Source organism: Hyaena hyaena, unplaced genomic scaffold (genome assembly GCF_003009895.1).
Source record: "Hyaena hyaena isolate Hyena2069 unplaced genomic scaffold, ASM300989v1 scaffold_233, whole genome shotgun sequence".
NCBI lineage: Eukaryota > Metazoa > Chordata > Mammalia > Carnivora > Hyaenidae > Hyaena > Hyaena hyaena.
In genome coordinates this window covers 427,332-437,734 of record NW_024080866.1, presented here as the reverse complement: position 1 = coordinate 437,734, position 10,403 = coordinate 427,332, and the positions used below count along the sequence as shown (strand labels likewise).

The 10,403-nt window shown below is 42.3% G+C and overlaps 1 protein-coding gene across 7 annotated transcripts; it reads left to right on the top strand.

Annotated features, from left to right (window-relative positions):
- Positions 1 to 2,777: 2,777 nt before the first annotated feature.
- SFR1 (SWI5 dependent homologous recombination repair protein 1) lies at positions 2,778 to 6,662 on the top strand. 7 transcript variants are annotated; one of them, XM_039243917.1, is made up of 5 exons: positions 2,868 to 2,959; positions 3,088 to 3,181; positions 3,579 to 3,703; positions 4,298 to 4,705; positions 6,001 to 6,662. In XM_039243917.1, the coding sequence occupies exons 3-5, from the start codon at positions 3,605 to 3,607 to the stop codon at positions 6,190 to 6,192; spliced, it is 699 nt and encodes a 232-aa protein (XP_039099848.1). In that variant the 5' UTR covers positions 2,868 to 2,959; positions 3,088 to 3,181; positions 3,579 to 3,604; the 3' UTR covers positions 6,193 to 6,662. The 7 variants fall into 7 exon arrangements, with proteins under 7 accessions (XP_039099847.1, XP_039099853.1, XP_039099848.1 ...); XM_039243916.1 differs by lacking the exons at positions 2,868 to 2,959; positions 3,088 to 3,181 and adding an exon at positions 2,778 to 2,843; XM_039243922.1 differs by lacking the exons at positions 2,868 to 2,959; positions 3,088 to 3,181 and adding an exon at positions 2,787 to 2,858.
- Positions 6,663 to 10,403: the final 3,741 nt, after the last annotated feature.

Genomic DNA, 10,403 nt, shown 5'->3' with positions numbered 1-10,403 from the left:
GCAATGTCCTGTGTCACAAAAGACAAACCTCTTATAAGCCAACTGACTAGGCTTTATCTAACGGTACAATGAAAACTATGGGGGCTATATTCCAGACTCTCCACACTAAGTTGAGAATGGAAGGTATGTTTCTATTTGGGGATGTCATGAGAGTAAGTAAAACACCAAACTTAAACCTGGGAAGACCATTCAGTTCTAACAACACATGGAAGTTAGAGATGTAGGTCAACAAACGTGCATTTCTGAAATACAGGTTTTCCTGAGTACTTATTCCGAAGTTCTTTGAAAATCTGGCCAAAACAATCTCATTTAATATACCAGTTCACATAATAAGCAAGTCAGAACATTTGCAAGGCAAGATGTTGTTTTCCTTTGTGCAGCCAGCAAAAACGCAGCTCTAAGCCTAGGCTGTCATGATAAAACGATTTTGGAGCAGCTGATTTTAGAGAATCATAAAAACAACCCAACCTTACGCCCCAAGGTAGAAAGAATATGCAGAGTCTGCACTGTGCTTCTAGCATCAGGACGAATCATTCTGCCTCCTTCAGTGCAACTGATGCCAATGGGTGAGTAAAGGGAGAAATAAATCTGCAGAGAGACTTGTAGCTTGGTGAGGTAACACCTGTATCAGAAAATCATGAGCTCTCCCTTTCATTTTGTAACTTCCTTGAGGTTAGTCTATATAACTTTTGAAAAATTTTTAAGTGAAATATATTTTATTAATTATATATGGTGGCGCCACATTTTCTGCTATTTTTTGGCTTAAATTATGTAGGATCTTATAGATTATAGCATCTTTTTAAAAAATGTGGCCTTTGGGGGGAGATAAGTGAAAGGATGAAAGAATTATGTGATGCATACGTTTTTTAAGTTTACTTATTGTGTGTGTGTGAGAGAGAGAGAGGAAGAGGGAGACGGAGAGAGAGAGAGAATGAATGAGTGGATGAGGGGCAGAGAACAAAGAAGGGAGAGAGACTCAAAAGCGGGCCATGTGCAGTCAGCCCTGAGCAGGATCTGGAGCCTGAACTCATGAACCGGGCGAGATTATTACCTACCTGAGTGGAAACCAAGAGTCTGACGCTTAACAGATTCAGCCACCAAGGCGCCCCTATGACACACACCTCTGTAACAATTAGGGAATGGTGAGTACAGTTGCATACATAAAATAACTATTCAGTGCTTCCCCCACTTCATGAATTCTCATTTAATCCTCCAGTCCCCAGGAAGGCGGTACTATTATGCCTATTTTCCAGATGAGGAAACCAAGGCACAGAGACACTACCTTACCAAGCATATAAAATAATCTCAGGATTTGAACCAAGGCAATTTGCCTCCCAGGTTTGTATACTCAATGATACAATGCACTGGGTTGTCTTCAGATTCTATATTTGACTGCTTAGGACTCAGTTAATTCCTCGGGGTCCTGGCTACTTCTAAGCTCTGAGACACTGGTAGAGACAGTGTCAACATTTACAATGGCCATTCATTAGGGTTGAAAACACCAGCTCCTTAAATATTCCCAACTTCCATGTGACTCAGAAATTACTAATGGTCTCTCCCCAAACCCAGGGCTCCACCCAAAGTATTTAACTTGGCTGTTGCACAGCAACAGAACCCCACCACCGGGAAGTGAGGATTCTTTTTTTTAACGTTTTATTTTTTAATAGTAACCTCTGTGCCCAACGTGGGTCTCAAACTCACCAGCGCGAGATCGAGTCCCCAGAGTCCCATGCTCTTCCCACTGAGCCAGACAGGCACCTGGAGGAAGGTTATTTTTTTTTTTTATTTATCTTGAAAACGAGAGAGATTAGAAACTCTTGACAGCAGAAAGCCACACCCGGGACTCGAACTCACGAACTGCGAGGTCCTGACCTGAGCCAAAGTCGGATGCTTAACTAACCGGAGCCACCAAGGCCCGTGGAGGAGGATTATTTTAGAGGAATGCCCTGACCAGTGTTCAGCAAGGGCCATATCTGCCTCAAAATATCGGAATTCTGGACCAATGGTCGGCCTCCTGTATAGCCCAAAGCGGCTACATTCTCACAGATTTGACCAGACTTGAAGCCAAGTTAAAGAAGTTAAATTTTTGAGGTTTTCAGTAGAAAACCCATGACGGAACCGCCGTTTGCGGCAGCAAAGGCTGGAAATTAGCTCCACTGCATCCCCAAGGCCTCTCGGAAGAGATTTCTAACATGTTTGATTCTCAAAGGGCCGCGCTACCCAGCGCTGCTCTTTCGTGGTCTCCGCCTCAGGGGCGTTTGCAGCCGTCAACTGAACCCACAGCCGGCTCTGCGGCTTTTCGTCCGTCCCGCCACGTCTGAGGAAGGACGTTTCCTGTGGGGAACGAGGGCATAAACTAACGAGAGGCCGGAAAACGGAGGGGTGAGGGGAACGAAAACCAAAAAGCTAGGAAGCTGGAAAGGAAGGCGAGGCCACGCAAAAAGAGAGACAGGACGCCCGGGAAAGAAGCACCGCCCGCTCGGAATCCGTCAATCTTCCCAAGCTCAGCCCCGCCCGCCCCCGACGCCTGCGCAGGCTCGCGGCCGCGCGCGCACGAGGCCGCAGCTCTCTGGCTTTCGGCGGAGCAGAGCTGCGAGCGTCTCCGACCGGGCCAATCACGCGTCTCTGCCCGCCCAGCTCAGCCTCCACCCGCTTACAGGAGCTTGTGGCCGCGCGCGCGGAGTCCCGCCCCTCTCGGGCGCTGAACCGCGCAGAGCTGAACGCGTCGGTCAATCTGGCCAATCGCGCGTCTCTTCCGCCTCCCGTGCGGCCCCGCCCCCGGGAGGAGACCGGCTGCGGCCGCGACTGCGCGCGTTTTCTGCTTTGGGGGAAGGCGAAGGGAGGTAGCGTGCAGTGCGGCTAGTGTCGGAGAGAGGGGCTGTTTCGGGAGTCGGTTGTGGGGTCGAGTAGAGCTCTCTTTCCGCGGTCAGGGGACCTCTCAACCCCCCTCTTAAGTGAGGTCTCTCGAGGGCTAGTGGGTTTTCTGCAATGGTGGGAGGAAGGAAGAAACTCGTCCCTTTCCCCACCCCCCTGTAAATTTGATGCCTTTGTTTGAGGAAAGAAACTTAGGCCAACTCTCCTTTTCAGGGTCTTTTCGCTACTTGACACAGACGTATATTTATCTGCGCTTGTGTTGCTGTTCTTCAGGCCTGGTTCTAGCCACAGCATTTTAGCGTTTAAGGTAGTGTGACAGGTCTGATTATGTTTTTCGAGCCAAGATTTCAGTTGTATTTCCATTCATTATAAAGCTGGTGTTAAGAAATTAAAAGAATTCCTGAAGAATTCCAAGGTGGTGGTTCTCCCCAGCACCTATATGGGATATTTGAGAATGGAGAGTGTTTATACGAGATGCTAGTTAATTTGTCCTGAAAAAACTAGTAGTCACCATGTGGACCAACACAGCCTTACTTGGGAAGGTAAATGGATAACTGCAGAAAGCCCAAAAATGAATCACAACTAAGTGAAATTGTTGCTGGCTTACTTGTGGCTGTTAGATGTACAACAATAAGTTATTTTTATAAAAATTGAGTACATAGAGGTACGGGTTAATTTTATTTACATTCTGATTTCTTTTTTAGAGGTAAACCAAGATTTAATTTTCAAGATGGAAAGCCCCTCCGACTCAGCTGCTGTGATTTTACCTAGCACTCCACAGAACTGTGCCAGTCCACCCTCTTCCCGTACAAGTAGTTCAAGAAAACAAGTATGAATATCTTAGTTCTTCCAGTGGAGCTAGTCTGTATTTCTAGGTATTGTGCCTGTAGTGGGTTTAATTCTGCTGAAGACTGTTAATTTGCATAATGTGTAGATCAATAAGTAGATATTTTAGCAGCTATTTAATAATTTTAGGTCTTTATCCTAAGCTTATGGATTTGACTCCCTGCCCCCCAGATTTTCATCTTGAATCAATTATTTTCATTTACTTTCAGATCAGGTTACTACAAAAGTCCAAATTGAGGAAGTTTGAGTCTGCCGTATTCTGAAGGTCTTTGGTGGCAGGATCTAGGTCTTTTCCTTAATTTTTAACTCTGAAGCACTCAGTAGTGTCAGGCATGTGCTAGTTGCTGAACAAATGTTTGGGAAGACGGGGATGAGTGTCTCAACACTAGAAGGGTGCTGACTTTGCTAAAATAAAAAGAATAAAATGGGGCTTGCAGGAATTAAAGACATTTTGGGATTGTTACTTTAGATATATGGAGATATAAAGCCATCTAGTGGTGTCTCCTGTAGAAATGTAAGGTCTTTGTTTATTTACACAAGAATGTTTTTCTTAATTAAGGTTTTGTGCTTTTTTCAGCCTATGAGTGCAACACTTAGAGAACGGTTAAGGAAAACTAGGTCTTCATTTAATTCCTGTGATAGTGTGGTAAAACGTCTTAAAGTAGAGAATGAAGAAAATGATCAGACTGTTTCCAAGAAGCCAGCATCTTCAACAGAAGAAAACTGTTTGGAATTTCAGGAAAATTTTAAACACACAGACCGTGAGTTTGAAAGTACATATTTAAAAAATACCTTCAAGAATATCAGTGCATCTGAATCTCAGTCACTTGATACTAAGTCATGCAGTGATCTCCAAAGTGACTTTGTGAATGAGGATCTTCCCAAACAAGGATTAAGTGAAGAAAGAGCAAAACTGGTGAAGCAGATTGAGGAGAAAGAGGACCTTCTTAGAAGGCTAAAACTGGTCAAAATGTATAGATCTAAGGTGAGAATAATTTTAGAAACATTTCTTTTTTTTTTTTTAGTTAAATGATAAGTAATTTCAGAGAGAAATAAGTTTATTTTAGCATAATGAGCAATAAGCCAAATATCCAGAAACCTAGCTTCTCACAACTGTAACTCAAATGTAAGTCATAGATTTAGAGGAGAGTTAGGTTTCGAAACACCAGATACAACTTTAAAAATTGCCAGCTCTCATTGAATATGCAGTTGAAGCTTGTCTCTCTAGTTGCCAGCCTGTAGTAAGTATTAGTACCAAATGATGCAAGTACAATGAGAACAGAAGTGACAGCTGCCAGTGAATGATTATAAAAGCTAAAAATGGGCCACAGGGGCGCCTGGGTGGCTTAGTCGGTTGAGCGTCCGACTTTCACTTAGGTCATGATCTCGCGGTTTGTGGGTTCGAGCCCCGCGTCGGCCTCTGTGCTGGCTGCCAGCTCAGAGCCTGGAGCCTGTTTCAGAGTCTCTGACTCCCTCTCTCTCTGACCCTCCCCTGCTCACACGGTCTCTCTCTCTCTTAGAAATAAATAAAACATTAAAAATTTTTTTAAAAAATGGGCCACAAGAGTACAATAAATGATACTTTTAGTAATAATCTTGTGTTCTTCCAAACTGTTAAAATGCTCCAGGTATTTTGTTTGGTAAAAACAACAAATATAAATTAGATTTTAGATTTCAGCCGAGATAGATTGAAATAAATAGAAGTTGGGCACTTGGAAGAAGATAACCTTTATTTACCTGGATCGCTCATGCGTATGTTGTTTTCTTCCTTCTTTCTCAGCACTGTGGAGTAAGTGGTGGGATAGTAAGTCTTATTTGCTGTCTTGAATTTTTAGGATTTTTCTAAATATAACTACTTGCGTTTTATGAGATAGTGAATGTTGAAAAATTATATTAAGTTGAGTATTTTATTTATATTCATTAAGTTGAATATTTTCATTTAAAAAAATACAGCTATAATAGAAAAAGGTTTTTTTTTGTTTTTACCCATATTGTTGCTTCTCTACATAGTTTTTCCTTACTTCGTGATTTGATTTGTCGCTGAGGATAAGTAAGGATGATCTAGAGCTTGGACCAAACAGAATAGAACTCAACCTGAGTTGTCAATGTAACCATTCTACTTAAAACTATCCTGCTTTTGCTTGGGTAGAAGTCCCTATCCTGATCAAGTATGTTACCCCTTAAACCTACTCAGTTGACGAATATAACAACTTTAATTAAGTATGTTAAATAGGATGCCTGTCTACTTATTGATATATCTTTATTTTTTTCCTATTTCAGAATGACTTATCTCAGTTACAGTCATTAATACAGAAGTGGAGAAGCTGTAGCCAGCTGTTGCTGCATGAGTTGCAATCGGCTCTGTGTGAGGAGAATAAGAAACTCAGCCTGACTCAGCTGATAGACCACTATGGGTTAGATGACAAATTGCTACACTATAACAGAAATGAAGAAGAATTTATGGGTGTTTAATTCACAGTTTTTTTTCCCCAGAATATTTTTGAGAATGCCCAATTAAAAGATACTTCATTCATTTTAAGGGTAAAGTAGAAACCATTAGGGCTTAGAGAAAAGTATCTTGATGAATATCAATGTAGACCACTCTTATATAAATCTAAAATAAGTTCTAAAATGAAAATGTACTATTTTGGATAAATTTGCCAAAGATAACTTGACATTTAAAGAAATGTGAAAATAATTATATCATGTTTAAAAAAACGGGCATTTCTGGAAGTAAATTTTAATACATTGTTTTGTTATATAAAAAAGTTTTGTTTTAAATGTTAAAAAATAGTTCAGTCTGGTGGATGTCAAAACCTAAAGTAGTCTAAAAATGCCTGCCTATCTCCTAAGTTTATGAACCTTGTTTCCATCCATTTGCCACATATTTCCATCTGGATGGTATAGCAAATAATTAAACTTGTTCATATCTCCAATTATTATATTCTTCCTTGTCTTCAAATTTGCTTTTTGTTTTCTTCATCTCATTTAGTGAAATGGCCGTCTGTCTCTTGCAAAACAACATATCCTTATCCCCCACTTCAAGGCCTACAAGGTCCTTCACATCCATCTACCTTTATAGCTTCATCTTCTCAGTTTGTAATGACTCCTCAGCCAGAAACCCACCTTCATTGTGTTGTGTTTCTGGCTGATGTGTTACCTGTGTCATTCTGTACACAGAATATGACTCAAGCTGGCCCAGTTGGAGAATTGGAATTAGGCTCAGGAAAAGAAAGCCCATCTCTTTCTGTGGCTAAAGCTGTTGTAGGTAAACTTGGAAGCAGAAAAGCTGAATATAACTAACACCAAGATAGTGTGTGATCTTACGAAGAAAGGCAGAGATGATAAATGGAGAGAGAACTCTGTAGATCAGTGGTTTGCTGGTTCTAGCTTCAAGTCCTTCCTAAGGGCCTTCTGGATTTTTGCTTTTGGATCCTTTTAAAGACTAAAACAGCTTTACTTGGTTAAAAACATCTTGAAAGATAGTACTTCCCTACTAGTAGGTAAATAGCCAATACCCTGAGGCCCTTTCTCCTCCAAGTGTACCCTATTTTTTAAAACTTGTAATTATTTATTTTTGAGAAAGACAGAGCATGAGCAGGGGAGGGGCAGAGAAAAAGGGAGTCACAGAATCTGAAGCAGGCTACAGGCTTTCAGCTGTCAGCACAGAATCCGATGCAGGGCTCAAACCCATGGACCATGAGATCATGACCTAAGCTGAAGTCAGATGCTTAACCACTGAGCCACCCAGGTGCCCCCAAGTGTACCCCATTTTTGACCGAGTCGTGCCCCATTATCTAACAAACTATTAATATTTGGCATAGCAGGAAATCTTCAGACCCTGGTCTTAAAACCATTCTAATTGTTTGTGCCCACCTCCTTGCCACACATGCTTCTTTAAGCACACACACAAATCCCTGCCTTCCAGACACTGCCATTGTCATTAGCTGCTGTGAACCCAAGAGGACTGGCCTAGGCCTCTCATGGGCCTCCCAGGACCCTGAGATTCCTGGATGAGCATCCCTAGGTACCTGTACTGTTTCGAGCCTATAAGCCTCCCCTGCTGCTTGCTGCTCAGCCAGAGGGCCTAAATGTGGCACGAGAAGCGGTTTCCCTAGCGATGGTGCTGGCATTTGGCTGCAGCTACTCTCTGTTGGTTGGCATGTCCTCTAAAATCACCCTTACATATCTACTTGGAAGAACTATAGCATCAGTGGGACTCTGGTTCTGGGAAAGTTGGGGAGAGCAGATGGGACATAGTAATGGGCGTTTCCAAGGCACTGGCTGGGTGCTCCGGGTTCTAGCAGCATAGTGGACATTCCTGCAACAGGAGGTGGGTCAAGAAACATGGATCAGGCTTATGGGACAGTTTGATGCCCTTTTTGCTCATTTCTGTTGAATTTCACTTCTATTTAATGGGATATATTTATTAAAAAAATCACTGAATACTATACTTAAAAATTTTTTTTAATGTTTTTATTTATTTATTTAGAGAGAGAGAGAGAGAGAAAGACAGAATCCCAAGCAGACTCCTCCACACTCAGCAAGGAGCCTGATGTGGGGCTCGAACCTCCAAACTGTGAGATCATGACCTGAGCTGAAGTCAAGAGTTGGGCATTTAACCGACTGAGCCACTCAGGGGCCCCTGAATACTATATTTTTAATCATAAAAATGAAAGCTACCACTTAGCACTTGCTTCCTGCCAGCTTAAAAAATATATTGTTTGAATATTTAAATTATCAGCATCTAGGGGGCACCTGAGTTCAAGCCTGGCGTAGGGCCCTGTGCTGACAGCTAAGAGCCTGGAGCCTTCTTCCAATTCTGTATCTCCCTCTCTCTCTGCCCCTCCCCTACCCGTGCTCTCCCTCTGTCTCAAAATTAAATATTAAAAATATTTTTTTTTTAAATTATCGGCATCCCAGTTTAAAGATGAGGAAATTTAAGACATAGTAGTTATTTAAAAACTAAGTAGTTATTGGGGTGCTTGGGTGGCTCAGTTGGTTAAGCATTCCAACTTCCTCCCAGGTCATGCTCTCACAGTTCATGAGTTCAAGCCCTCATGGAGCTCTGTGCTGACAGTGCAGAGCCTGGAGCCCACTTCGACCTCTGTCTCCCTCTCTCTCTGCTGCTCCCCTGCTCATACTCTGTCAGTTTCTCAATAATAAATAAACATTAAATTTTTTTTTAAAAACGACTTATTTAAAACCCTAGCAACAGAGCTCTACCAAGTCCTGTGCCTAAAACTGTGCCATATTTGACCCAATTAATTATCTTACTACTTTATAATATAGATAAATAATATTTTAAAGGACTAGAAAAATAGAATTGCCATTAGTTCAGCAGCTGAGCGGAATCAGTACCATGGACAGTATCAAGAGTGGGTTGGGGTAAAATGACCTATGTGATTTGCAAAGCCAACCCCCAAACCAGAAGATGTCTCCTGTTGAAAAGTGCTGCCACTAGAATATAGCTTGAGACCAGAGATTTCTGTTGATCTCCACTCTAAGCCTCAAAGCTGAGGCTTTCAAGCAAAGAGCTTGAATTTTAGTCACCCAGAGTGGGCACTTAGAAATAGGCTGTTAAGATCTAGGAATCCACAGTGAAATTTGTGGCAGTGCAGTTAATCTGGGTGACCTGGAATTGTATTACCGGGAAAAAGAGGAAAAAAAAAAGCCTAGTATAACCATGATTGACTCAGTCCAACAAGACAGAGAATTTCTGACAATCTCTTCATAAGTTATCAAGTATTTGTATTCTTTTATTCTTTTTTAAAAAAATTTATTTTGAGAGAGAGAGAGCGTGCATGTGTGCTCGTCAGTGGGGGAGGGGCCCAGGTGGGGGGTGGAGAGAGAGGGAGAATCTCAAGAAGGCTCTGCACTATCAGCACAAAGCTTGATGTGGGCCTCGAACCCAGAAACCATTAAGATCATGACCTGAGCCGAAGTCGAGAATCACTTAACCAACTGAGCCACCCAGATGCTCCCCAAGTTTTTGTATTCTTTTTTTTTTTTTTTTTTTTTTTTCCTAGGAGAGAGAGAGACAGTGTGAGCAGGGGAGGGTCAGAGAGAGAGGGAGACACAGACTCCGAAACAGGCTCCAGGCTCTCAGCTGGCAGTCAGCACAGAGCCCAACGCAGGGCTTGAACCCACGAACCGCGAGATCACGACCTAAGTGAAAGTCAGACGCTTAACCGACTAAGCCACCCAGGCGCCCCAGGTTTTTGTATTCTTAACACACTTCTCCAGCCTTGGGTCCAGCCTCCCACCCCTACAATTACCTTCTCAGAGATAATTCTGAAGGCAAATCAACTACTTGAGGAGTCATTCTGGTACTAAGGAGGGGAGTCATCAAAAATGATGTTGAACCTCTGGGGTGCCTGGGTGGCTCAGTCAGTTAAGCATCTAACTCTTGATTTTGGCTCAGGTCATTATCTCACAGTTTTGTGAATTCAAGCCCCTGCATTAGGCTCTGTACCACACAGAGCTTGCTTGGAATTTTCCCTCTCTCTCTGCCTCTACCCCACTCATGCGCTGTCTCTCTCAAAATAAATAAACTTAAAAATAAACCAAAACGAAACATTGGGCCTACTATTTCTCTTACCATTCCCACTGATCAGTATATGGGTGATCAATTATGGTACTACCCTGGCAGTTTCTGAATAGAAAAATTTAAATCTCTTTAA

Excerpts from the sequence above, each read along its gene's own strand:
- SFR1 (XM_039243916.1), top strand. The coding sequence starts at position 3,605 with ATGGAAAGCCCCTCCGACTCAGCTGCTGTGATTTTACCTAGCACTCCA. Across the intron at positions 3,704-4,297 it reads CAAGTAGTTCAAGAAAACAA|CCTATGAGTGCAACACTTAG; the intron begins GTATGAATATCT and ends TGCTTTTTTCAG. Across the intron at positions 4,706-6,000 it reads TCAAAATGTATAGATCTAAG|AATGACTTATCTCAGTTACA; the intron begins GTGAGAATAATT and ends TTCCTATTTCAG.